The 23,211-nt window shown below is 35.5% G+C and overlaps 1 protein-coding gene across 1 annotated transcript in view; it reads right to left on the bottom strand.

The window, feature by feature from the left end:
- Positions 1 to 329: 329 nt before the first annotated feature.
- Positions 330 to 23,211, bottom strand: part of APOB (apolipoprotein B) — a 37,664-nt gene continuing 14,782 nt past the window's right edge. Inside the window, exons 17-29 of the mRNA XM_026074617.1 lie at positions 22,531 to 22,698; positions 21,145 to 21,356; positions 20,396 to 20,578; positions 20,061 to 20,182; positions 19,236 to 19,446; positions 17,859 to 18,034; positions 17,533 to 17,720; positions 17,071 to 17,216; positions 14,202 to 14,578; positions 5,670 to 13,250; positions 4,741 to 4,855; positions 3,718 to 3,901; positions 330 to 2,627 (exon numbers count right to left, since the gene is read on the bottom strand). Of these exons, the coding sequence (XP_025930402.1) occupies positions 801 to 2,627; positions 3,718 to 3,901; positions 4,741 to 4,855; positions 5,670 to 13,250; positions 14,202 to 14,578; positions 17,071 to 17,216; positions 17,533 to 17,720; positions 17,859 to 18,034; positions 19,236 to 19,446; positions 20,061 to 20,182; positions 20,396 to 20,578; positions 21,145 to 21,356; positions 22,531 to 22,698 (11,490 nt within the window). The 3' untranslated portion in view covers positions 330 to 800. The remainder of the gene's footprint in view (positions 2,628 to 3,717; positions 3,902 to 4,740; positions 4,856 to 5,669; positions 13,251 to 14,201; positions 14,579 to 17,070; positions 17,217 to 17,532; positions 17,721 to 17,858; positions 18,035 to 19,235; positions 19,447 to 20,060; positions 20,183 to 20,395; positions 20,579 to 21,144; positions 21,357 to 22,530; positions 22,699 to 23,211) is intronic.

The following is a 23,211-nucleotide window of genomic DNA, read 5'->3' as shown; positions in this document are numbered from 1 at the left end:
AATGATGTCAGCGAAACTTTGACAATTAACTAAACCTATGATAATTAAAAGCTAGACAATTTGATGTGAAACCAGAAATACCACTGGAAAACAGTAGAGAAAATCCTGTATTTCAGAATCACAAATTAGCCAGGAGGAAACAAAGAGTCCATCTAAAGTTCTTGGCACAGTATTCTGAAAACAGATACATGTATAGATTTATCTATTTTTAACAGAACATTGGTATTATCTGTAATTTTCCAGGAGTTGGATTTCCATATAGTGATATTCTTTTTCACTTTTTGATATTATTTCCAGAATTCTTTCTTTTTTCTTCCTTTTTTTTTTGCACGTTCTTCTCTTCTTTCTCTCCCAAACTTATCTATGAAGGTACTTCTATCCCGGGAAATAGCTGTGTTTCCAAGTTCTTCACCTGGCTTAGGAATGTGACCTTTATCTTAGAACCTGTTTATACTGTGTATTCCATAGCTTTTGTGACTATTTACAATATGTATTGCACGTTATTCACTTGATCCAACACACACTGAAATCAATGCAAAGACTTCCATTGACCTTAACAATTGTTGGATTAAGCTGTATGGTCCAAGTAAAACTACCTGTAATAAATGACACAAAAATGTAATAAAGAATTCATTTATTGGCTTATTAAGCTTATTAAAATAACCTACTGTAGATTATTCAGTTTTCATTTACAAATTCAGATTCAACAGTATCTACCTGAAGTTCCAGTATGCTGATTGCTGTTATCTTTAAATACATTGTGGTACAAACTCATTATTTTTCCTCTTTTGCATGTCCATTCAGGTCTTCATGTGCTTCTGTATTTTTTCCACAATCTGCTGAAGACTCAGTTGCTCAGTGGCAAGCTGTTCATCAATAAATCTTTGCATTTCTTCCCATTTCCTGGAGCCTTGCTCAATGCCTTGCTGAATCAGTGTGYGTGTTAGTTCCACTTTTTTTCTGAGTTCCTCTTTGCTTTTTTGGGGCACTTGGTAAATGGACTCCAAATCAAATGGTTTTGGCACATCTATTCTAAGCTCTCCTTGACGAACAGCTACATATGGTTTTATGCTGTTGGCTGTTATTTGCTCAAGCCAATGAAGAAGCTCTGAGATATATTGCAGGAATGCAGAATAATTTTCTATAGTTAGATCAATTAATTTTTTGGCCTCACTAATTAGCTTTTCTTGGGAATGACTAAGTTGCCCATAGATCTCCTCAAGTTTTGCCTTGACTTTCCTGTTATGTTCATCAATTTTCCTTTTAGCAGCTGTAGACCAATATCGGATTTTTTCCTGGGCAGCAGATGAGAGCTCCATGACCTTCTGTTTTCCTTTTCCTTCGACATCAGTAATAAAGTCGTAATATTCCTTACTGTAGTTTTCCATTATTTCTCTTACTTGTTCTGTCAGGCGTGTAGCTGAGTCAGCAAGATCTCCAACATACTTCTTGTGCCAGTCTACCACTGTATCTATTAGATTCTTCAGCCATCCTAGTACTTTGTCTTCCACTTCATAGTATTTAACTGACCATCCAAGTGTAGTTGGATCAAAATATTCCTCCCGCAATGCCTTTACGTAGAGGAGCAGCTGGTGCAACTTTTCTGAAAGCTCCTGGAATGTCTTCTGGCTTAAAACTTTCAACTGAGAAATGTACTTTTTAACATCTTCAGCCAGCGATCTCAGTTTTTGTGCATAGTCTGAAGCCATTGCATCTTTGTACAGCTGTTGTGTTTGGACTTTGATGTCTTCAAAATTTTTGGACTGCAAGCTTCTAATCACTTCTTCTGCCTTCTGGAAAATTTGTTGCACTCTTTGTTTCAGTTGCTTAAGCTTTCCTGCAAAGTCAGCTTCCTGGAGAGTAGCAAACGTCTGCCTGATTTTTTCCTGCAGATGTTTCAGCATTTCTTTAATTTGATCAAGTACAATACGGCCTTTGAGAATTGTTTCAGAAGAAGGAACTTTGACTTCCAGCTCATTGATAGCTGCAATCAAAGCATCAAAGTACTCCTGAAGTTTTGAAAGGCATAAATCAGCAGTTTTTGCCACCTTCTCTGTAGTCATAAGGTACAATTCTTCACCAGTATACTTTTCAGACAGCCCAGGGACCTGGAATTTTGTGATTTTCAGGAATTCAATGGCTGAGTCAATTATGTGTTTTATCCTTTTGTGGTATTCTTCTATTATGTCAATTGTAGCATCCAAAAGCTTTGCTTTTATTCTTTGATAGTCAAACTGCTCAGCTTGATCTGCTGCTTTTCGATATAACTGTTTAGCTTTGACCTTCATCTCTTGATATTTGCCAGAGGCCTCATTGGCAGCTGTGCGAAGCTGAGCATCTATTGCATCTATTTGTTTTACAGCAAATGTATATGCTTTGTCAGCATTGTTCTGCATGACATTCTTCATCTTTAAGGTGGCAGCACTGATTTCCAGTCCCATATGCTCCTTATGATACCGATTAACACAGCTATAGACTGCACTTGTCATTCTAGGTACCTTTTCTTTTAGACCCAAGAGCAAATCTTTGGCAGCATCCTCTTTCCAGTTGAATTTCATTTGAATCAGGTCAGGTTTCTTGAAGGATATCTCACTTTTTAATATGTCAATGTCCTTTTGAGGGGCAGACTGAAAATATAAAATGGGATAATCAAATTCAGCATTATTTATAATGAGTGTATTTCAATATTTGCATTTCACACTCCCTTAATTTTATTATACACTCAGACACATACACTATGAATCATTTTTGTCTACTGTATATTTGCTCCCATACTGAAAGTTTATTTTGGAACAAATGCTATTGTATCAAGCTACTTTGTGCCTCTTTGAACAGCAGGATTGGTACCTAACTTAGTCTGGTCTTTTTTTATTTGAATGCAAAGATTTTTTCCTACTTTGCATTAAAGGTCTATGATGTCTGATAAGGCATGTGAATTACTTGGGAAAATGACCCTTCTCCTTTCATTTGTGACATTGTTTAATGTGAATTTAATAAGCATTTCTTAATATGAAAACATTAGAAGATTTCACTTAGTAATAATTTAAATCAATGAGAATTTAGTGTGAGAGTTACAGTAATTAAGGTTCCTCAAATTAGAACCTATTTACATAAATGAATTTTCCAGTTTTCAGTTGTAAACAATGGATTATGAGTTATTTGTGACACCTAAATTAGTATACCATCTTGGAAGTTAAGCTTTTAATTCTGAAGTTATTGTAGTATGCCAGTAACAATATAGTTGCCAATAATAAGAATAGCAAATCTAATAAAGGTTTTTCCTCTCATAATGTACTGTGATATATTAATGGGTCAAAAAAAGGCACTCTGTAGATGGTCTGATCTCTTCCAGTGGCTTGATTCCTATAAGGGCCATTTTTGCAGTAACTGTAATTATTCTGATGGGTGTATAGTGGCTTATCTAAAACTAGTTTTGTACTGTTTCTTCACTTTCAGTGGGTGTGTTTTCTTTATCATAGGAGAGGGCAAAATTAACTGTGTAGAGAAGATGAAATAGCCTCTTCACGGAGATGCTACTTTTAGTACTGGCAAGGCCAGTTTAGGAAACAAAAACTGCAGTTACCCATAATATATTTTTTCTTTGGACAATAGGTGCTTAAATTATTTCATAAAATAAACATATACACATTTTAAAAGGGAACCTATCCTCTGCCCACTCCCAACCTTTTTGCTTTTTATTGCTCATATCAAACTCACCCGAGTTCGGTAGTAAAATTTTGCCTTCAGAATGTCAGTGTCCATTTCAATGAGATAGCCCAAGGTCCCAGCAGAGGGTGAAGATACTGAGGAGGATATCCTGCTGTCAGTGCCTTTATAATGCACATGAACATCAGTAAATGTTGGGCTGGTGATGTCTAGTGATGCAGTGTTGTCCACAATTCTAAAGTAACAACGAATAAACAGCTATTAAGGAATGCACAAAGATAGCACAAGTCCTAAAGAAGTATACAATGCAATATGCCTAAATATAAGACAACTTATGGTTTTTAATATATATATGTAAGCAAATAACGCCTTAGTCATCAAAAGAAAATGCAGGGTTTTACTATTCACATTTCTGAAGATCTAGCCTATCACATTCAAAACTTCAGGTCAATCCAATTTTCCTTTTTTAGGTAAAACTATATTGAGACCTATTGAGAATTTGCATTAAATTAGGATATCAAAACAAAGTCTGTAGCTGCATCACTGTCAGCTTTCTATGGATTTCTACAAGCTGACTTCCATTTCTTCCACGAACAGAAGTATGGGCAGTAATTTGTATCTGCATTTGCCCTTCCTTTCACTGACTTCCGTCCCTTGGATATGGTAACGCAACACTTGCAGATCAAAACAGCCAGTTAGATGCCCATCTCTGTAACCCGTAGTACCAGCATCTGTGAAAAAAAATTATTCCTTAATGACCTGTGTTGATAGAGAGCTCCAGTGAAAACTATGTTGATGGTCAAATCTAGAACCACTCTGATTATAAAATTCTTTGTTTATATCTCAGCAGTTTTATGAAATAAGGCTTCTGAGAAAAGTTATTCTGGAAATGATGAGGGTAAATGGTTTTCCAGCTATTTGGGGAGAGAAAAAGTCCCAGCTAATAATGACAGGGTAGCTACATAGGTTCTTTTTAATTACAGCAAAGTAGTCTGGGGCATTAGAGTTCAAATAAACAATACAGCATTTGCAATTTTGTCAGTGATAAATGATATTATAATGACAAATCTTTACCTAATTCCCCGAGCTGTAAGATCTTCCTTGTAGTTTACACTCATGTCACGATGTGAAAAGCTGCCAACTGTCTTCACAACAAACATGCCTCCTTCATATTTGTAGTTTGAAACAACTATAAAAAAAGATTTCAGCTGTGTATATTTACAGAATTTATCAGCAAACAGTATTAAATACATGTCCAGCTTTATGTTAGCTGGCCAGTTGTGAGGTATTTCAGTAGTATATGAAATTATGCATCAAGAAACTAGCTGCCCATAATGCACAAAATAAAAAGACATGGAAATGTTTGCTCAGTCACAGTATTTTAGTATTCAGTTTTGCACTATATTTAGAATAACATGGATATAACATTTTGCATGCAGACCATAAACGGAGATTCTGATTTCTTGAGAGTTTATACTTGACATATACTTTTACTATACTTCTAAAGTCTAGAACTCAATACCATATGCTGGTGTGGGACTCCTGAGTTTTCTGTGTTGAAATAATTTTCAAAATGAAATATACTTAGTTTATACGGAAAAAGATGGGTATTTCTTTACCTCTAAACTGAATCTATTGCCAGTCAGTCTCTTTTCTCTCCCTCACATGTATCATCATAAGTAATGAGGGAATACTATGATTTCTGTGCAATTTAAAGAAAGAAACAGGTAAACAGAAAAGGGATTTCTTCCATTTTTTTTTAAGAGTATGCCATTAACTATACATATATCTCGCTATTAACCTTCAGGGTGACTGACTGAGACTCTGATTATAACTTTCAAAACAATGCTTTTGATGATAAAAGGAGAAGTTCAATCTAATGTCAGTGCTAAATAGGGAGCAGCATCTTCATAAGCAAAGTAAGTCCTAGAAAAAAATTCTGAACAAAACCCCATACAGTATTTCCTCTAAAACTGTGTCATACAGAATTTAAGTTGTCTTACCACTCAAGTCATATTCCAGGAACTGTAATGTTGAGCTGCAGGTAGAGTCAATGGACTGCTGAAAGGAGTCCTTTTTATTTGTTAAGTCTGTTCTCCAGGTGGCATTGTACAACGGTGAAGCAACTTTGAAAGATCCACTTAAGGCACCAAATGATGGGATGTAAATTCCAGCAGGCAAGGACATTTTGAGAGGGGGGATCTCAATTTTCTGTTCAGGAATTGTAATTGTAGGCAGATCAAAATCTGCAATCTTATTAGCTATTTCATCCAGATTTATATGTAGATTGCCAAGAGAAATACTCTTTGGAAGAGTGAATTGAGACACAGTTATTTGGTATTCAGGTACTGTCACCTCAAAATATGGGATTTTATATTCTTCTACTGTAATATAATTGGCTCCTACATTCACTTTGGGGAATCTTAGTCTTGGCAGCGTGGGTAAACTCACATCAAATGGCATTGTGTTTAGTGTCTGTGGAATTTTTATGTTGCGCAAGTCAATAGTATATGATGGGACCTGGAGGGTAGTGAAAGGTACTCTGAATTCTGGAGTGCTGAGAACAGGACTTAGTGACTTTAGGTTTAACTCAGGAATACTGAAAACAATGCCATCTGTCAGCTTATTCACAGGTATGGGGATAAAGTAACCATCTTCACTCTTTGTGTACACCAGGGATGCTGAAGCATTTAAGTACTGTTTTCTGTCAGCGCTGGTAGTGACATCCAACTTCAAGATATCCCATAAGCTCTTCTCAGAAATGGGACACTTCAAGTTTTTGAGGAAGTCTATGTATCCTTCCAAAGACCCAGAAACATCAAACTTTGCTTTTGATTTTTCATTTGATAATTGCATATCATGACTGAGAGATAATGACTGAATTTGGCCTTCACCCTTCCAGCCAACTTTCTGGTTTTCAGTATTGATTTTCATTAAGACAACTTGATTAACTGAAGCTGTGTCCAGGAAGGAATTTGGCTGAGTAGCTTGTATCTGAAGATCTGCTGACATACTCCAAGGAGTCAATTCTAAGGTTGCTTTGCATTTCTGAGTCCCTGTAGTTGTGAAAAGAGGTGTATATCGTGCATAGTTTTTCCCACTGTGCTCCCAGACTGCATAAACACGACGGGTAGATGCTTCAACTGCAAGTATTTCTTTCATTTCATTGTTCCAGAGTCCATCTGCTTTGGAGTTGGTCACAAGCTTGAGAAATGACCGAGCTCCATTAGCATTCAGATAGGTGTTTGCTTCATGGTCTACATTTCCAGAAAATGAATTTCCAGTGTAGAATACTCCATCAATATTCCCTTTTGTTGATGTTTCTACTGATATGTAAGATGTAAGGCTTTCTAAAGCAAATTTGTGAGCAATTCCTCCCTTAGCACCAGTGCCATATTTAGGAGTATTAAAATCATACATTAATTTTAGCCCTGATGAAAGAGTGGGTTTGGATTTAGTATTTCCAGAAAGCTCTTGACTAAAATTCATTTTTAAAATGGGTGTGTTGATATCTGCATTTGTTGTCAATGAAGCTTCCATGTTCCTCTTTGTGAGACTAATAGTGCTGTCATGGTTTCCTCCTAGAAATTTGTTATTACTTAGCGACAATGCTGTGGCCAGCTTCAAACCTCTTTTTCTTGTCAAACTTGTTGAACCATCCAGCTTAAATTGCAGTGCATCAATGACAGAAGAAGATGAGACACTGAGTCGCCCAGCAATATCTGACTGATTGAACAGCCCAGCATTTGCAGTCAAAGTGATCACACTGGATTTAAATGAGAAGTCGTAAGTAATGTTCCCCATGGCAGGAATTAATATGTGATTTGATGGGCTGTTGATTCTGAATCTAGGAAGCTTAAGAGTGCGTAGATCCTGTGGGACATGAAGAACTGGAAGCTCCAGAGAAGGTAAGACTAGTGTGTAAGATGGTACTGAAAAGCCAATAAATGGGACTGTGAATCCTGTTGTGCTTATTTCTTTGGGAAGCATGTAACCAAAGGCTGGCATCTCAGCAGTAAAAGGAGAAACCTCAATATTCACAATGGGAATGGTGTATCCTGGAACTCTGAAGACCCGAGGTAGTTTGTTCAGTGATGTCTGTACTTTGTATTTGTCAAATTTTGTTTTGGCTTCGTTATATGATTTTGTGAGAAAATCTAAAGCAGCGTTTCTTCCTTTCTCAAAATACTTGTTGAAGAAAATGATATATTTATTAAGTACTTCATGCACTGTTGCCAAAGGAAGTGGGATCAAGTGCATGTCTTTGTTTTTTTCATACTGAGCATTCAAATTTAAATCAAATGATTGTCTTGTAGTCTTCAATAAATCCTTCAGACCTACCTGTTCCCACAGGGAATAATCTTTTAGTTGAGGAGTACTGATTCCAGTATACGGAACATGAAGCTGAGGAATGCTTAGAGGAATATTTAGGAAGTCTAGGTTGGCATCTCCACTCATTTCAATGTGGGCTTCAATTCTGTCATCATTATTGCCAGCAGACATGTTATGGGAATATCTGTACTGATTGAATCTGCCAGTAGCTTGCCAGCTGACCTGCTGAATAGAGGAACTGAGCACAAGACCATAGTTATTCAGGAAGTCAATTTTGCCGGTCAGTTTCATTGGGAAGCTGATTTTCAAATTTCCATCATTGTTTGTTAATAGACGAACTTCAAAAGGGTGGGCCAAAAAGGAAATCTCATTATTCACAGTTCCAGTAATCTGTCCATTAAGCCGAGCATTGTGAGAGCCTGTTAATTCTACTTTCATGCCTCCAAGCTGACCTGTGCCTTTTACGTTTAGAACGCTACGTCCCACAGGCTGTGACTCAATTTCAGACTGAATCTGAAGTGTTGCATAATTTAGGAAACCACATTCATATTTCATAGCTTGGTTGACTTTCAAGTACTTATCATTTATTCTGTTGTCAGCAGAAAAAATAATAATGGGGCCCTCAACCCTGAAAGTGACATGTGAATCATGAGTTCCTTCATCAGAGAAATTAGGATAAGCCCATTTCCAGTTTCCTTTACCAGTGGAGGTAAATGATATGTGTCCGGCTTCTAGCTCTGTTGTCATGTTATTGATCAGATTAGCTTGACTGGAGAAGGCAGCTTGTGGAATATTCAGTCTGTGGGAATATGTTGTTCCACTCTGCATCCAAATTTTTCTTTGCAGCTTGACTATTAAATTATTCTGTACTTCAATTGAATTTTTTGTTGTATATAAGTTTGCTCTTGTTTCAGCTTCACCTTCTACGGAAGTCCCAAAAAATATCACTTCATTGGTGTGATCAACTTTAAGGAATCTGTGGTTGACCTTCATGGAATTTTTAAGGTTCAGCTGCTTCATTTTAGGGGCTGAGAGACGTGAATCTGCAATAACACTAAAAACTAGGAAATCTAATTTGGATGTTGTTTGAGCTGAAACAGACGTCACAAATTCTGGACTGTTTGCAGAAGTTGTAGTGTTATGAAATTCAGCTTGTGTAGACAGCGTAAAGAATGGAGATGCAACCCTGAAAGCACCAGACAATTTGCCAAATGTAGGGACAGTTGCAGTATGTGGGATACGTGGAAGTTGGAACTCTGGTATCTTCAAGTTAGGAAACTGGAGCTCATTTAGATTTAGCTTAGGAACCAATAATTCTGGTATTTCAAACTGAGGCATTTGTAGTTCTGGGAAAGAAATGTCAGGAAAAGGCATATCTCTCATCTTCAGATCTTTAAAATACACATCAGTTGCTGGCAGCTGAAATTCACCAGACATGAGTTGGTCTATTATTTGCATAATCTGAAGTTTAATCTCATTCATGTCAATTGTATAGGAAGGAACTTCAATGGTATTTAGAACAGTAAATTTTGGGGTAGCAAATTTCATTGGGATTTTTATGTCCTTTAGTTTCTTAATATTGATCTCATAGGAGGGGATATGCAGATCAGTCAGTGGGACAATGAAATCTGGTGTTTGAAATGTTCCCTCCCGCAGAGCTCGGAGACTAACCTCAAAGGCCGGTATAGTGACTATAGCAGTTCTGATTTCAGGGACTTTAAATCCTAATTCAATAAACTGGTTTAAATTTTCAGCCCAATTTTTGATATCATACTCTTCAGCCAAAGCAACAATCTTCTTAAAAGCAATGTTCCACTGGTCAGAAATGTATATGACAACAGAATTGTAGAACTGGCTTATCTTCTGAAGATACCACTGGAATTCCTTGGAAATATCCATTTCAGAAATCCTCTCTCGCAGATCTTCCAGGTGTTCATTTATCTTGGCTTTTAGATTAGCAAATGTTGTTGAGTTTATGAGGTCCTTGAACCAGTTAATTATTGCAGCAAGCTTGGTGTCCCTGAGTTGTTCTACATATTTTGAAATCACAGCACTAACATCTCTCATATACTGTTTCAGTGCTTCGGCTTTCTGTGGAAGTTCTAGATTTCTGAGTTCCTCATTTATTTTCTGGGTTAGTTCTCGGATTTTGTTATTTGTGTCATCGACAAACTGGTTATAGTCAAAAGACTTGAGACTTTTTATAAGCATGTCAAGGATCGTGTTGATTTCATTTATCATCATTTCATAATCAAATGTTTGCACTTTCTTGACAGCATTATCAATGAAAGTAACAATTTTATCAAAGCATGATTTCACATCAATTTTTTTCAGGTAGGAGGTTAGTTTCTGGACAGTTTCTTTTATTTTGTACTGGTTAAACAGTTCTATCATCCTGTCCATTAAAAAATATACTTGCTTATCAATTTCATATTTTACAATCAGTTTGTGCATGTGACCTCGGAAAGCACTGATCTTCTCAGACACTTCATACTCCTCCATCCAGTTTAGAATAAAGTCTTTGATTTGTTCAAGAACTTCATTCAGTTTTTTAATTGGTAATGAACGCTTCAATTTTTGTAAAACTTCTTTAACATCAATCGTTTTAATCTGCTGTTTCAAATTTTCTACACTACGTCTGACATCAATATTCTGAATTTGAATCTTCAGTTGTTCTAGGTTCTCCTGTATCCAAGCGGTGATCTTGTACTTATCATCTACATTCTTAATCCATGTCAGAGTGCTGCTTCCAATTTCACTAGGGTAATACTGGTGAAAAAAAAATTGTAATTTCTGAATAGTATCAACTACAGTCATTCTTATCTTATACTTGTTATCTAGAGCTGTCACTTTTTCAACTATTTGGTCAAGAAGCTGTGCAATAAGTGCTTTAATGTCATACTGCTCATAATTATCTTTGATGTATTGCTCAAGTTGTATCAGATAGGCCTGCAGTTGAGACAGTATTTCTTGAATATTGACCATGGCTTTTTCTAGTGTAATTTGGAGATCATCAGATGTTATGCTATAGTCCCTTGTGAAAGCAATCAAATTATTTTTCATGCTGCTAACTCTGCCCTTCATATCCAGTTTGTCCATGTAGTCATTAATGTGCTGTGGGAGCTTATCCAAAGTTGCCTTGTATTTACTAATATGTTGATCTATGTTAATGTTTTTCAAGTAACTTTGTATGGCCTGCAGTGTGGATAGAATTGTGCCTCTGATATGTTCAAAGTAAACTGGCAAGTGTTCCAAGAACGGCAGGTTGATAACATGCATGTCTTTATTTTTGTCATACTTCACAGAGCCAGAGATACTGAATTCTTGAGGCTCCGACAAACTGCCCCGGAGGCCTAACACATCAACTAAATTAATTGTTTCAGATGTGAATGGTACTGTGATTGATGAATCCATTACAGAGAGATCTGCCAAAGCTCTTCCACTAAGTTCCACACCGGTCTTTTCCGCATTGTTGTAAGCACTGAGATCTTGTGAATATACATTATTGTTCAGCTGACTTTTCAATTTCCAAGCACTTGACTGCTCTGATGGAGTAAAAAGCATATGGACTTTATTATCAAGCAGTGTAGTATACCTTTCTCTAGACTTCAGGGTATGACTGGTAGATCCTCTGTAATCATGGGAGAAAGTGAAAGCAAGAGGCTCTGCTTTGAACAGGAATTTGCTGTAAAGGTCTCCAGTGTGTTCACCCATAGCAGTCAGCTTTCCATTACCATTGGTATGTACATCAGCAGTGATAGTAAATGGGGCCATGGTGGAACGTACAACATTGCTGAAACGGAGAGATTTGGAATCACAGTTTGTGTTGATAGTAATTGAGGAAGCAAGTCCTGCCACATTCAGATTAACTCTGTGACTCACTGCTGCACCTTGAACATTTGCAACTGTATCTGTTTTAAAGTTTGCAGCTAGATCAGCATACGTAATGGTGTAGGTATGCCTTATTTCATCTGCTCCATAGGCTCCCCTCACATTGCCACCCAAATTCAGCTTCAGAGGCTCAAGGAGTAATTCTGCTTTGTTGGTAACTTCAGTTCTAGTGTATTTAATATTATTGCTCAGCTTAGCTGTAAGTGATCTAGGCTGCAGCTGTAGGTCAAAAACATGCTTGTGGAACTTGTCAAAGCTGAAGCTGTTGTCTAATTTTGAAGCAAATGTTAAGGATAAACCAGGAATATTCAAGTCATTTGTGTACTCCAGCTTAATTTCTTTGAATGATCCTTGCAAGTTATTTGAAAACTTGAGTCCTTCTTTATTAACTCTGAAGTTTAAAACATGTTTGTTGTCCATACCCAGAATTGTACTCTGATACTCACTTCCCAGTGTTATTTCCATTAAGCTCACTCTTCCACCTAGATTGAATTTTGCGTTGTTTTTACCATAGCGTCCAGAAGAAGATAGTGACATGGAGCCTCCAGAAGTATCAAGTTTGGCATTCATTTCACTCTGCATTGTCAGTGGACTAAATTGTACATTTGTGGTTGCACTACTGGCTAGACCATACTGATTAACATTCAGCGATGACTTATGGGCAGCTCGATTCCTTTGATCAGTCACAGAAATATCGGTGTTGAAAACAAGATCCTGGGAATTGAGAGAACCTGCAAACAAGGCATAATACTGGGTTTGCTTGTAAGTGGCTTGGTACTCAGAGCGAAGAGCAGCTGTCTTCTTTGACAAAATTAACTCAAGCTTATTGACACCTGCAAGGTGTCGATATCTCCCATTTGTTTCAGATGTCATTTTCAGCTGGCTGTTTTCATATCTCAGTGAAGCTGTGTTCTTTAATAGTCCGCTCTGTACATCAGAGACTGAAGTAATGGAAAATACATCATCACTGTATCTGCCAGATATCTGATTGGTAGCCTGAAGGTAAGAAGAATCCAACTTCAGATTTGATTTCCCTTCTAAAACCCGTCTTTTTTCATTGTATGAGCTTGATAAAGTGTAAATACTTCTTGCAAAGACAGAAGCCACTTCCAGTTGGCCTTCCATCTTGACATTATTGATATTCACATTATTTGTCTTCTCAGAAACAATATCAGTGGAAAATGAAAGCTGAGGACCCAGAGTACTGGATGCCATAAGCGATACCGTGTAGTTTGCAGTGGGACTAGGTTCATAACTCTTTGTCCTGGCCAACTTAAAAACTGATGTTAAGAGTCTGTGTTTCAGATGATTTTCATATGCATAGATAAAGCCATTCCTGCTATAAGAAGCTTCTCCAGAACCTGAAATAGGAAAAAGGAGAAAGACGATAAATATATACATTTTGTCTTTAAGACTGTCAGATGCCACTAAGCTTTTATTTTACTGCTTGAATTTTATTACTGTTACTACACCATTTTGCTTTAAGGGTGAAAAATATCTCGGTAAATCCAGAATATTTCTATAAAAACTGTTATCATTTTGATATTTGGGGCTAAATTTTCAAAATATCAATAAATTAAATCTCTACATTTCTGTATTAAGTATAATTATGTGAGATGATGCAACATTATGCCATTATTTAAACTTAAGTTAACAAGATGGATGCTCAAGAACTACCCAAACTAAAGCATGACTAACATTCCTATATTTAACTCTTGTCTTTATTATATGTCTTTGTTAACTCCAGTCTTTGTTAACTCCATTTATGGTGTGGAGTTTAAAAGAGACTAAATGAGTTTGCTTGTCCTTTCTCATTGAAATTTGAGAGGAACTACCTTAAAAATACCCATTTTAAGACCTACCCAGTCTGAGTCTGTGATAACTACTATGTAGTTATGGCAGTATATGGCCATTTACAAATTATAAACAAATAGATATTTATATATACAGAGAGAGAGAGAGAAATAAATTGCAGGCGCACACACCCACCCACACCTGATTTTGAAAACACTTGACTTGTCAGGTACACAACTGTTTATAGGATTGGGCCTTCAGTCCTGAAGGACCTTGTCCCCAGTAGGGAGTATTTTGGAATATGGACCTTAAAAGTTTTTACTGAATTATCTGATTTCATCTTTAGTGCCTAAATAAACAGATTCACAAACTATCTTTAAAAAGAGAGAGCGACTTCAGATTATAAAACTTGTTCTTTAAATAAGCAATATGAAAATAGATGTGCTGTATCTGATACATGTAAAATAAAATCATTAAAATAGTTTTGCCAGCATTACAATAACAACACACATTTTTACCTTTTACATTGTAAGAAAGCAGCTCGAAAACTGAATCAGCATTCATGGTATAAGTAGTTCTTATGCCGGATGCTTTCTCTGTGTTGCTGTTAGCCAAAGTGTATGCTGCTGTCCAGTTGTAATAGTTGCTGTACATATTAGTAGAGACCTCTAAAGTGCCAAGTAAAGGCACATGAAGTGGATAGGATTCTGGAACAGTAAATGGAGGGATTCTGTATTCCTGTGATGGTATATTTATTCCCATTGACTCCATTACCAGAGGAGGTGTTTTAACACTTTGTGGCACCTTTATGTCATGGGATGATCTTCCACCAAATGGTAATGGGACATTTATTAGAAAACTGCTTTTATTCCAAGTGTATCTGATCCGGCCATCACTAGAAAACAAAAGTGACTCCATTAAACAGCCTATAGAAGTCTATAATGCATACAAAGAAATTCCTACTATTCCCAAGATACTAAGCTGATTTATTTACAGACTTATACCAATGTCCTGACTTTAGGTATAGAGAGAAATGTAAAGATGATTTATTTTTATCCCAGCATTTTTGAAGCATTCATCTATCAGAATTTACTGAAAGCGAATACTGGTGAATACTGTCAATGGTTTTTCCCCTTATTTCATAGTCAGGAAGACTGAGAGAGCAAATAATCCAAAAATGGACTATTACAGTTAGACCTTGTATTAGAATTCAAAGCTTCTCAATTCTTTGCCTAGAGTTACTAACCATAACTAGTGGAGAGAGAGCCGTCATCATTTTTCTGCAAGGGGCTAAACACAGGACTCTCATGAATCTTGCACTTGTTTTTTCTACCCTGAGAATACAAATCTGCTTTATGAACACTCATGAAGAGATGTACTGGCATGAAAGTAGTCCTCTAAATTAAGGAAATTAAATGAAAATAGCTGACATATAGGAAAGAATAATTCCTCTGAAAGCACTGCCACAATTCTGCAATGTGTTATACTGAATACCAGAGAAAGGCAATTCTTCTTAATATTAGTATTAAGATAAAATATTAATATTATTATACAATATAATATATGTGTGACCTATAATAAATAATATGTATAAAATACAATATAATTATTTTAAATATTAATATCTTAATGTTCTTCTTAAAAAGTGATGTATTTTTACAGAAATGCATGAAAAGTCTCATTAATATTAGATGCTGTAAGAACCTAAATTATCAAGAATTTCTGATGAGGTATAAGCATTTCAAAAGTTTCATGCAAATATTCAGCACTTAATTTATTCTCAGTAAAAAAAAAAAAAAATCTAACCATTCAACCAGAAGCTAGGACTGGAAAAAATGGATTGCCAACTGAAAAGTTTGCTTGGAAAAAGTGTAATTATGAAAAGACAAAACAGGAGGAAACTCTGTCTTAATTTGTGCAAGAACAATACGCTGGCAAGATGCTTTTGTTGTTTGCCTAACTGGTCTGTATAATACAAAATCTTTTTTACACTTAGAGTTACATTTTAAGATGAAAATTAAGTAAATAGATTTAAAAAATCTGTTCCATTCCATCAAATGGTTTAAAAAAACCCAGAATAGTAGAAGTTATTATTATTATTCTAATGTGCACTGTTGATAAGAACACAGGAGAAAGAAACAGTTGTTTCCCTGCTTATACTTAGCTCAAGAACATGACAAAAGTAAAGGAGATGTGTGTCATTAACATACTGTTTCATATTACCACAGTGAAAGGCAGTACATGGAAAAACAGTGCTAGGAGAGAAAAAATACCAGACTCTTTTCCATCTGTTTTTATAATCCAATCTTTACAAGCTTCTTTACTCCTTTCATTTACATTTATTTCAGTCATCAATATTCCCCTAGTTCATGGGAAAACTATACAAACATGTTTCTGTATACTACCATGGTAGCTGGGGGTGTACTCTAAAGATATTACTGAGCAATAGCTTTTCTTGAATCCGTATGCTTAGGCAGAGCAGCAATGTGATAAGAACACTAGTTAGCAAGAGCACTAAGCTAGGACCTGTAACAAGAGCAACTTCTAGGCAGGTGCTAGAGCATTTTAAAGTATAGATCCACTTTGGCTCATTTATAGTTTAATTTCCTGGAGACAGAAGGAATATACTATTTATCTGCCTCTGTTTCTCTTTTTCTTGGTCAAACCTTATTCCTTATATATTTTTAACATATTGGATGATTTCTACCAAATTTGACAGAAGGGTAAGAGTCTCAAAGGTAATTACATTCATACAAGTTCTGTGAAACTTTGTAGAGGTTAGAGGAGATTGACTCAAACTAATGCAAGTGTCTGGTCCATATGCATACAACTTGTGAGCCAAGCATGACATGTGATGCCTCTGACCAAATGACAGCTGGAGAAGGAAGAGAATGGAGTACTGAAAGTCTGCTGTATTGATGGAGGTTAACCAGTGTGTGGAGAGGAACGGGAAGAACTGTCCAGTAGCATGGTACAAGAAAAAGTGGAAAAGCGGTTAGGGTTATGGCCAAATAAAAAGGGGTCTGTATGGATGCAGGACTCAAATCTACAGGAAATTAAGCTTCATTAGTTCTGTAGCTCATGGAAAGATTGTTGAATGCTGTATTTTTCTTCACTTCTCATTGTATAATGCAGTACTTCAAGATACATTCATATGCTTCAGGAGTGATTTCTGTAGAATCAGTTCTTATCTAGTATCATACGTAATTTCCACTACATAATTCCTCTCTCTGCTCTTAAAATTCTTTGCTATGATTCTAATTTTATGGAACTGTTTACAACAATTTTAGGCTATTTTATAAACCAAAGTCAAATAAAATAATACAAGCACATGAATGTATATCTATTTTCAGTTCCCTGTGTGACTATGCTCATTTCTCTCCCTACCTTTTCAGGAAAAGTTCTTCGGGAATGGTGATAACAGGCAGGTTCATTTTCTGAATGTTCAGTTCCTGTAGTCCACTTAGTTTGTCTTGTAGAGTCTGAGCATAGGGGACATCTTTTGATGCCTTTTGCAGCCAGGTGTTGGTTGCCTGCAATGAAGAGGTAAGTTTTTCAAAGCGAAAGGACAAATAACAAGCAAAAGTTAAATGACAAGTTTTAGGACTTTCCAACAGTTTTTCAGTTATGTAGCAGTTATCTGAAAGCTAGTTCAACTATCCATATACAGAACACTAGGCATCTGGTAAAGTGGCTGGCTGCATCAAAGTTGAAAATATAAACCATATTAAATCTCACTGCTTTCACACATCAACCCCATAAAGTTCATTTTGGCATCCTTTGGGGGAGAAAAGAATTCATCAGGGCTATGTGGTCAAGCTGTAATATCTACTGTAAGTTGAAACATACCAYGATAAATTGTGATACAATATGTCGCAGTGTCATATCTGTATGAGCTACTTTCCGATCCAGCAGTTCATTGGCATGCTTCTCTAAAGTTTTGGGGTAGTCTGAAAAATCAACTGTGAAGCCAGAAGACATTTTTTTCACGGCAGCACTTGTTCCTGAATTCCACTCTAGCTCAACTTTCTCAGAATCTGAAAATCATGAATTTAAAAGAAGAAAATGGTAAAAATTAGAAATATTCTTGTTCTACTTAGAGATATAACATAAACTAATGTAACAAGCTGTTTAAATTTATAGGTTTTACACATGGATCATGTTTTTGCCCCTACCGTATCTGAAAATAACCCTTCCTGAAACTGAGTTCCCATGAGACGTGGCAGCTGAGCTCATCTGAAGATATCCTTTGGTTGGTGAATAATCAACCAGTGCTTCAGTTCTAAGTTCAGTTTGCAGGCGAGGAATAGAAATGGTGCCTCTTAGCATTGCCTCTTCCATTCCAGCATATCTGTGAATGTGAAAAGTCAATGTGCATATAAAGCATTTCATTTTACCCTTTTATTTATGTTTCAGGAGTAATTTCAACATTTAAATCCAAAGTAAGGGCATAATAGGCGGTATAAAAAAATGGAATTAATCAAACTTATAGGATTCCTTCTGATTCAGTGAATGCTTTCAGATCCTGCTGGTTACTTTGGGAAATCTAAGGTAAATTATTATAATGCTGCTGTGCAGAATAATACAGGAATAATCCAGTATTAATTCTATAACACTTAAACAGATGGAAATATCTACCTGTCTTAGTACAGTTGTACCTGAATCAAATCCTGATCTCCTTACTCGAACCGCATTCTCTACTAAGAATACAAAGCACGACCACGAATCAAATAGAAACAAAACACTTGACAAAACATACTATGCCATTGGGCCTCATTTTCCTTTATTCACATTTATTTTATATCTCTAACTTTGTTGACTTGAGCAAAATTCTAATATTATGTTAGTGTAAATGAAAGGGAATCGAGGTCCCTGACATCTGTCCAAAAGCTCCCACTGATATCAGAGGCAATTCTGCATGAACAGCAAAGACAAAGACTCCCTGGGGCACCATCAGGATCACAGAATTCCATGGAAGATTGAGGTTTATTAAAGAATGTGATCAGCTCATTTCACCATGGGCTTGTGAGGCAGACAGTTTTAGAAACCCTGGCAGGCTGAACATTTTTGTTAGCTCCCCTGTAGATGTTCCCGGAAATATTCTCATCATGAAGCGTGGGAACTTTTACAGGAAGCTCTCAGTTATTTTTTTTGTTTTGTTGTTTACTGAGTGTCACTAGATTTCTTCATGGGGAGATGTAATAACTTTTTTAGAGCTGAATATATCCAATAAAAGATAATGCCTCTCTGAATAAACCATGCTTTGTTTATATCCTTGGAATATCACACCTGCAATAACACTACTACAATGTAATTCTTGCAGTTATCTATGTACAAACATGGAAGAGCTACCTAAAGGAACTTGTAATACAAATTATACATACACATATAGTAGGGAGGCTCAATTGTTATATATTACATATATTTACTTTAGAATTAATCATTATATGTATCCTTGGCAGATTACAAATAGAATGCTTCAAGTGTTTTTGAAAGAGGATTTGAATGACAAGTTTATATGTGTATGTATATTAAGTGGTTTTCTGGGTTACCTTATTTGGCCAGTAAGAGTAACTTCAGAAATCTTCTTGTTGTTAAAGTCTAAGATTAAGGTATATGCTTTCTTCCCAGAAACAGATTCATCAGTAATTCTGAAGTTTGCACCAAAGTCAACATCAATATCTGGAATACGGACATCACTGGTCAAAATTTTCCTGACTCTGTTGTACCTGAAGGTCAATGTGGCCTCATGCTGCTTCACACCTGGAAAAAAAAAAAAAATTTTATTCACAACTATGGTGTCTTTTTGGACTTTTCTAAAAAAGAAACTAAAAAAACCAAATCAATATCATCCTGAAGATATCAAGCAGCCTGTGATGAGTCTGAATCACAAGCTGGCTTATCTTTTCTCTCTTCATTTTCTAAATCATCATGGACTGATCCACCAATTCCCTCACTACTTTTGTTATATAAACTTGCTCTCCCACAGATTCTCCCTTTGAAAATCTTGCTGTTGATGTCATTCTTCTCTGTTGGTATACAGTATTACCATATTTCATCAGAAACACCATTTTTCTCTTGCTTATACAGAACCCATTAATTTCTCCTCTTTATTGATTTCATTCACTGATATCACTGTTTTGTTTAAAACATGGGAAAGCATTTTTGGGATATAAAATCTGCATCTGGTCATGAAGACCTTGCACTGGAATTGCATATATGAAATGAGTGAAAGTGTTGGCAGATTTGGGTGAAATGGTATTCTATTTTATATTATAAATAATTCTATTATGATTTATTCATTAAAAAAAACTTTTTCCACTTCAATGTCATAATTCAAAACTGAGCTAAACCATATTGCTTTTTCAGATTCTTACCTTCTGCCTGGAGAGCAAGCTTTAAGGTGTCTATCAGGTCATTTCCCTCTCTCTGCAGGTCATAGTTAGCACTTGCAGAGTATTCCTTCACTTCCCCTGTGGAAACTATTTCAACTTCAAATCTAGAGAAGGAATAAAGAGATCTCATGTAAATAATTAATTTGGTTATGACTACAAACAGGAGAAATCATACAGTTCTCACTAGTTCTCTTTCTGAGCTGCTCCTGCTAATCTATTACTAGAGTATGTGAGAGGGTACTGTAGATACTAAGCCTTAAAGGGCATAGTAGGTTTCTTAACACAAAATAGACATGGTCGAAGCTGGTATGACTTACCTGGTTTCTCCGGTCAGGGGATAATATGGAGCTGACTCTGTGGCACTGGCATTAGAGTACAATAAGCTGGTGCAGAAACTTAGACCAGTAATGAAAGGCTTGCAAGAAGTCCATGACTCTCTGTTCTCAATCAGAGGTGGAATCTCTTCAGTTTTTGTTGGAGACACCAAATGTAGTGTGTTGCTGGAATAGGAAAGTGAACCTATTATTCCCAGGACAGGTATTTAGATACTACACATAACTTGGTAAGTCCTATTAATGAGGTTACTTTCTGAAAAAAAAAAAATTTACTCTGGTAGGGGCTTAATAAAATAACCTTTAGGGCTTAAATGATCAAATTGTGTATTATTATTATAAGTACTATTATAGATAGAAAATTATAATTCTGTGTATTGAGACATTCATCCTCTCTGAAATTAATGTAAGCAGTTCATTTAAATTCAAAATATCTATTGCTATGACAATCGTTTTATGCGAGAGAAAATAAAGATGCAGAAATGGTAAATGTCTTGATGAAATTTACAGGAATGAATGATAAATTAAATAATCTGTAAACCCTGACTCTCAGTCACCCCTATTGGGCCATTCACTTATCCTACAAAAGAAGCTATCTTTGTTTTACAATGTCTGGGATTTTTCTGAACTGAAAATCTCTCTATGCCTGCCCCCATCCCTCAATTCCATCACAATAAGAATCAAGAGGAGAAGGGGAGGACAGAGGCTTGGAAGTTCTCTTTCAGATGCATTACCTGATACTGAGGAGCTTTGTTGGAGTCTTTGGAGCAGGAATGCTGAACTTCAGCTGTCCAGCTTTCATACTAACATGTGCTTCAATTCCAGACTCATGGAATATATTGGAATTCATCTCCACGCCACTTTTAGCAAATTCAGGCATGTTTATTCCCAGGTGCGTTACAAACTCTATTGCTACTGAAGGTTTAGCAATGAGTTCTGCTTGCATCTGTTTGGTAAAAACAAAATGATAAATTTATTTGCCCTGTACTTTTCTATTAATTTTATAACAAATATAAAAGCAATGTTTTCATTCTTCTTCACCTAGAGCTGGGTTTTGTGTAATTGATATTGCTATTCAATATATTTGATTCCTAAGTCACACTATATAAATTGAGGGGACACAAAAGCGATAACTGTAATGTAGCAAATACAGCAAGCTGATAACCCTGAGAAATCTTACCTACTTTATTGTAGAAGTACTTCTACTGCAGAAAGATTTTGTACATGGAACTATTTGCATCTATTTTTAAAGCTGAAGACAAGAGCCAGTTTTCCATTGTAGAAAAATGATAGTAATATTCAAAAACAATGACTAAACTATTTGACAAAATAGAAACAGATCCAAGATTTGAATTTCCCTAAACAGAAAACAGCTTATTTTCAAGCTTTTGGTTTGGACATTATAGAAAGAGGGGACAGAATGCTAAATTCTGGAAAAGAATCCAAAATAATTAAAAGGCAGCCAAAACTAAATCTGTGCACATTTTTTTTTTAATTTTTACTGGAAAAGAAAAGGTTAGGTCAGCTGAAACTATTGAGAAATTTATGTTAAATATTGAATAAATTAGCTCAAAATAGTCATTAATAATTTAAAAACAAATGAAAATATTTTATTTATAAATGTTCATTTTAACCTGAGAATTCATTTAATTTCACATACTCTTTAATTTTTTGAGTTTTAAAATAAAGATGTTTCATTTCAGATGCAAAATATTTTCATTTAATTTAATTTTCAATGTTTCTTTTAACTGAAAATTAGTATTTTCATTTTGAGTTGACCACATCAATATTTTTTATTAACTGGTTTGAATGGCAAATTCACATGCTGTAGCTCTTGCACTATTCTCATTTGAGAATAGTGAGAGTGAGAAATACACAAAGATTATTTTTAAAAAATCATTGTTACATTTATTTCATAAATTTAATAATCTYATACTTAATACATGCATTACTTCTTACTTTAATGTGAATGTCATCCACAAATTATCTGGTGATGTTTAATAAGTGTTTTTTTTTTTTCATTTCAGGAGTATTTCACAGTCTTTAAAATTCTGCTGGTGTTACAGTTTTGTTCCTAAATAAGTTTGTAGATTATTAGCAGGAGCACTATTGAGACTTACGCTTTTTTGATGAAGCTTCACAGCTAATTTGGCCCCAGGTGTCACTATTCCAGACAAAGCAAACTTCAGTTGCAAACCTGCTCCAGTTGGGAGCTCAAACTCATTGTCCATAAACATGTAGTGGACAAATAAGTCCCTGTCAGCACCTTTTGAGATGGCTTGTGCAATCTGTGAATCAAAAAAGGAAATGGACATTAACAAATCTACACATTGAAATATGTACATTTTGTACTTTAAAAATTGATCTTGATATGAAGAATCTTTTTTTGGAAATTTTCTTTCAGTTGTAACTGTATAATCCAATAATTAATTTTATACAGAGTACAGAAGTTAATTTCTACAGATTTTTTACTTCAAAAATACAGAAAAAGCAAGTTATTAAAGACTATCAAAATCTCAGCATTAAATGAATACTACACTTTATCATCTACCTTGATACACACATATAATAACATACCAAAGTGAATTGGATTAGATGACATGTGACCTTCTGGCTTTCCCAAAGTCAATGGCAAAACACTTTTTGACTTCAGTGGAAGCAGAGTTTTTCTAAACGCTCCTAAAATGTACTACATCTCCTTTTCTTTTTAACATGATAAGTTATTGCTTAACATTAATATATGATATTTTCATATTTAAAATTATAGTAATATAGCACACTAACAAAAACTGAGATTTTGG

This window comes from Apteryx rowi, unplaced genomic scaffold (assembly GCF_003343035.1).
Source record: "Apteryx rowi isolate R43461 unplaced genomic scaffold, aptRow1 scaffold_392, whole genome shotgun sequence".
Taxonomy (NCBI): domain Eukaryota; kingdom Metazoa; phylum Chordata; class Aves; order Apterygiformes; family Apterygidae; genus Apteryx; species Apteryx rowi.
This window is presented reverse-complemented; position numbering and strand designations above follow the sequence as displayed.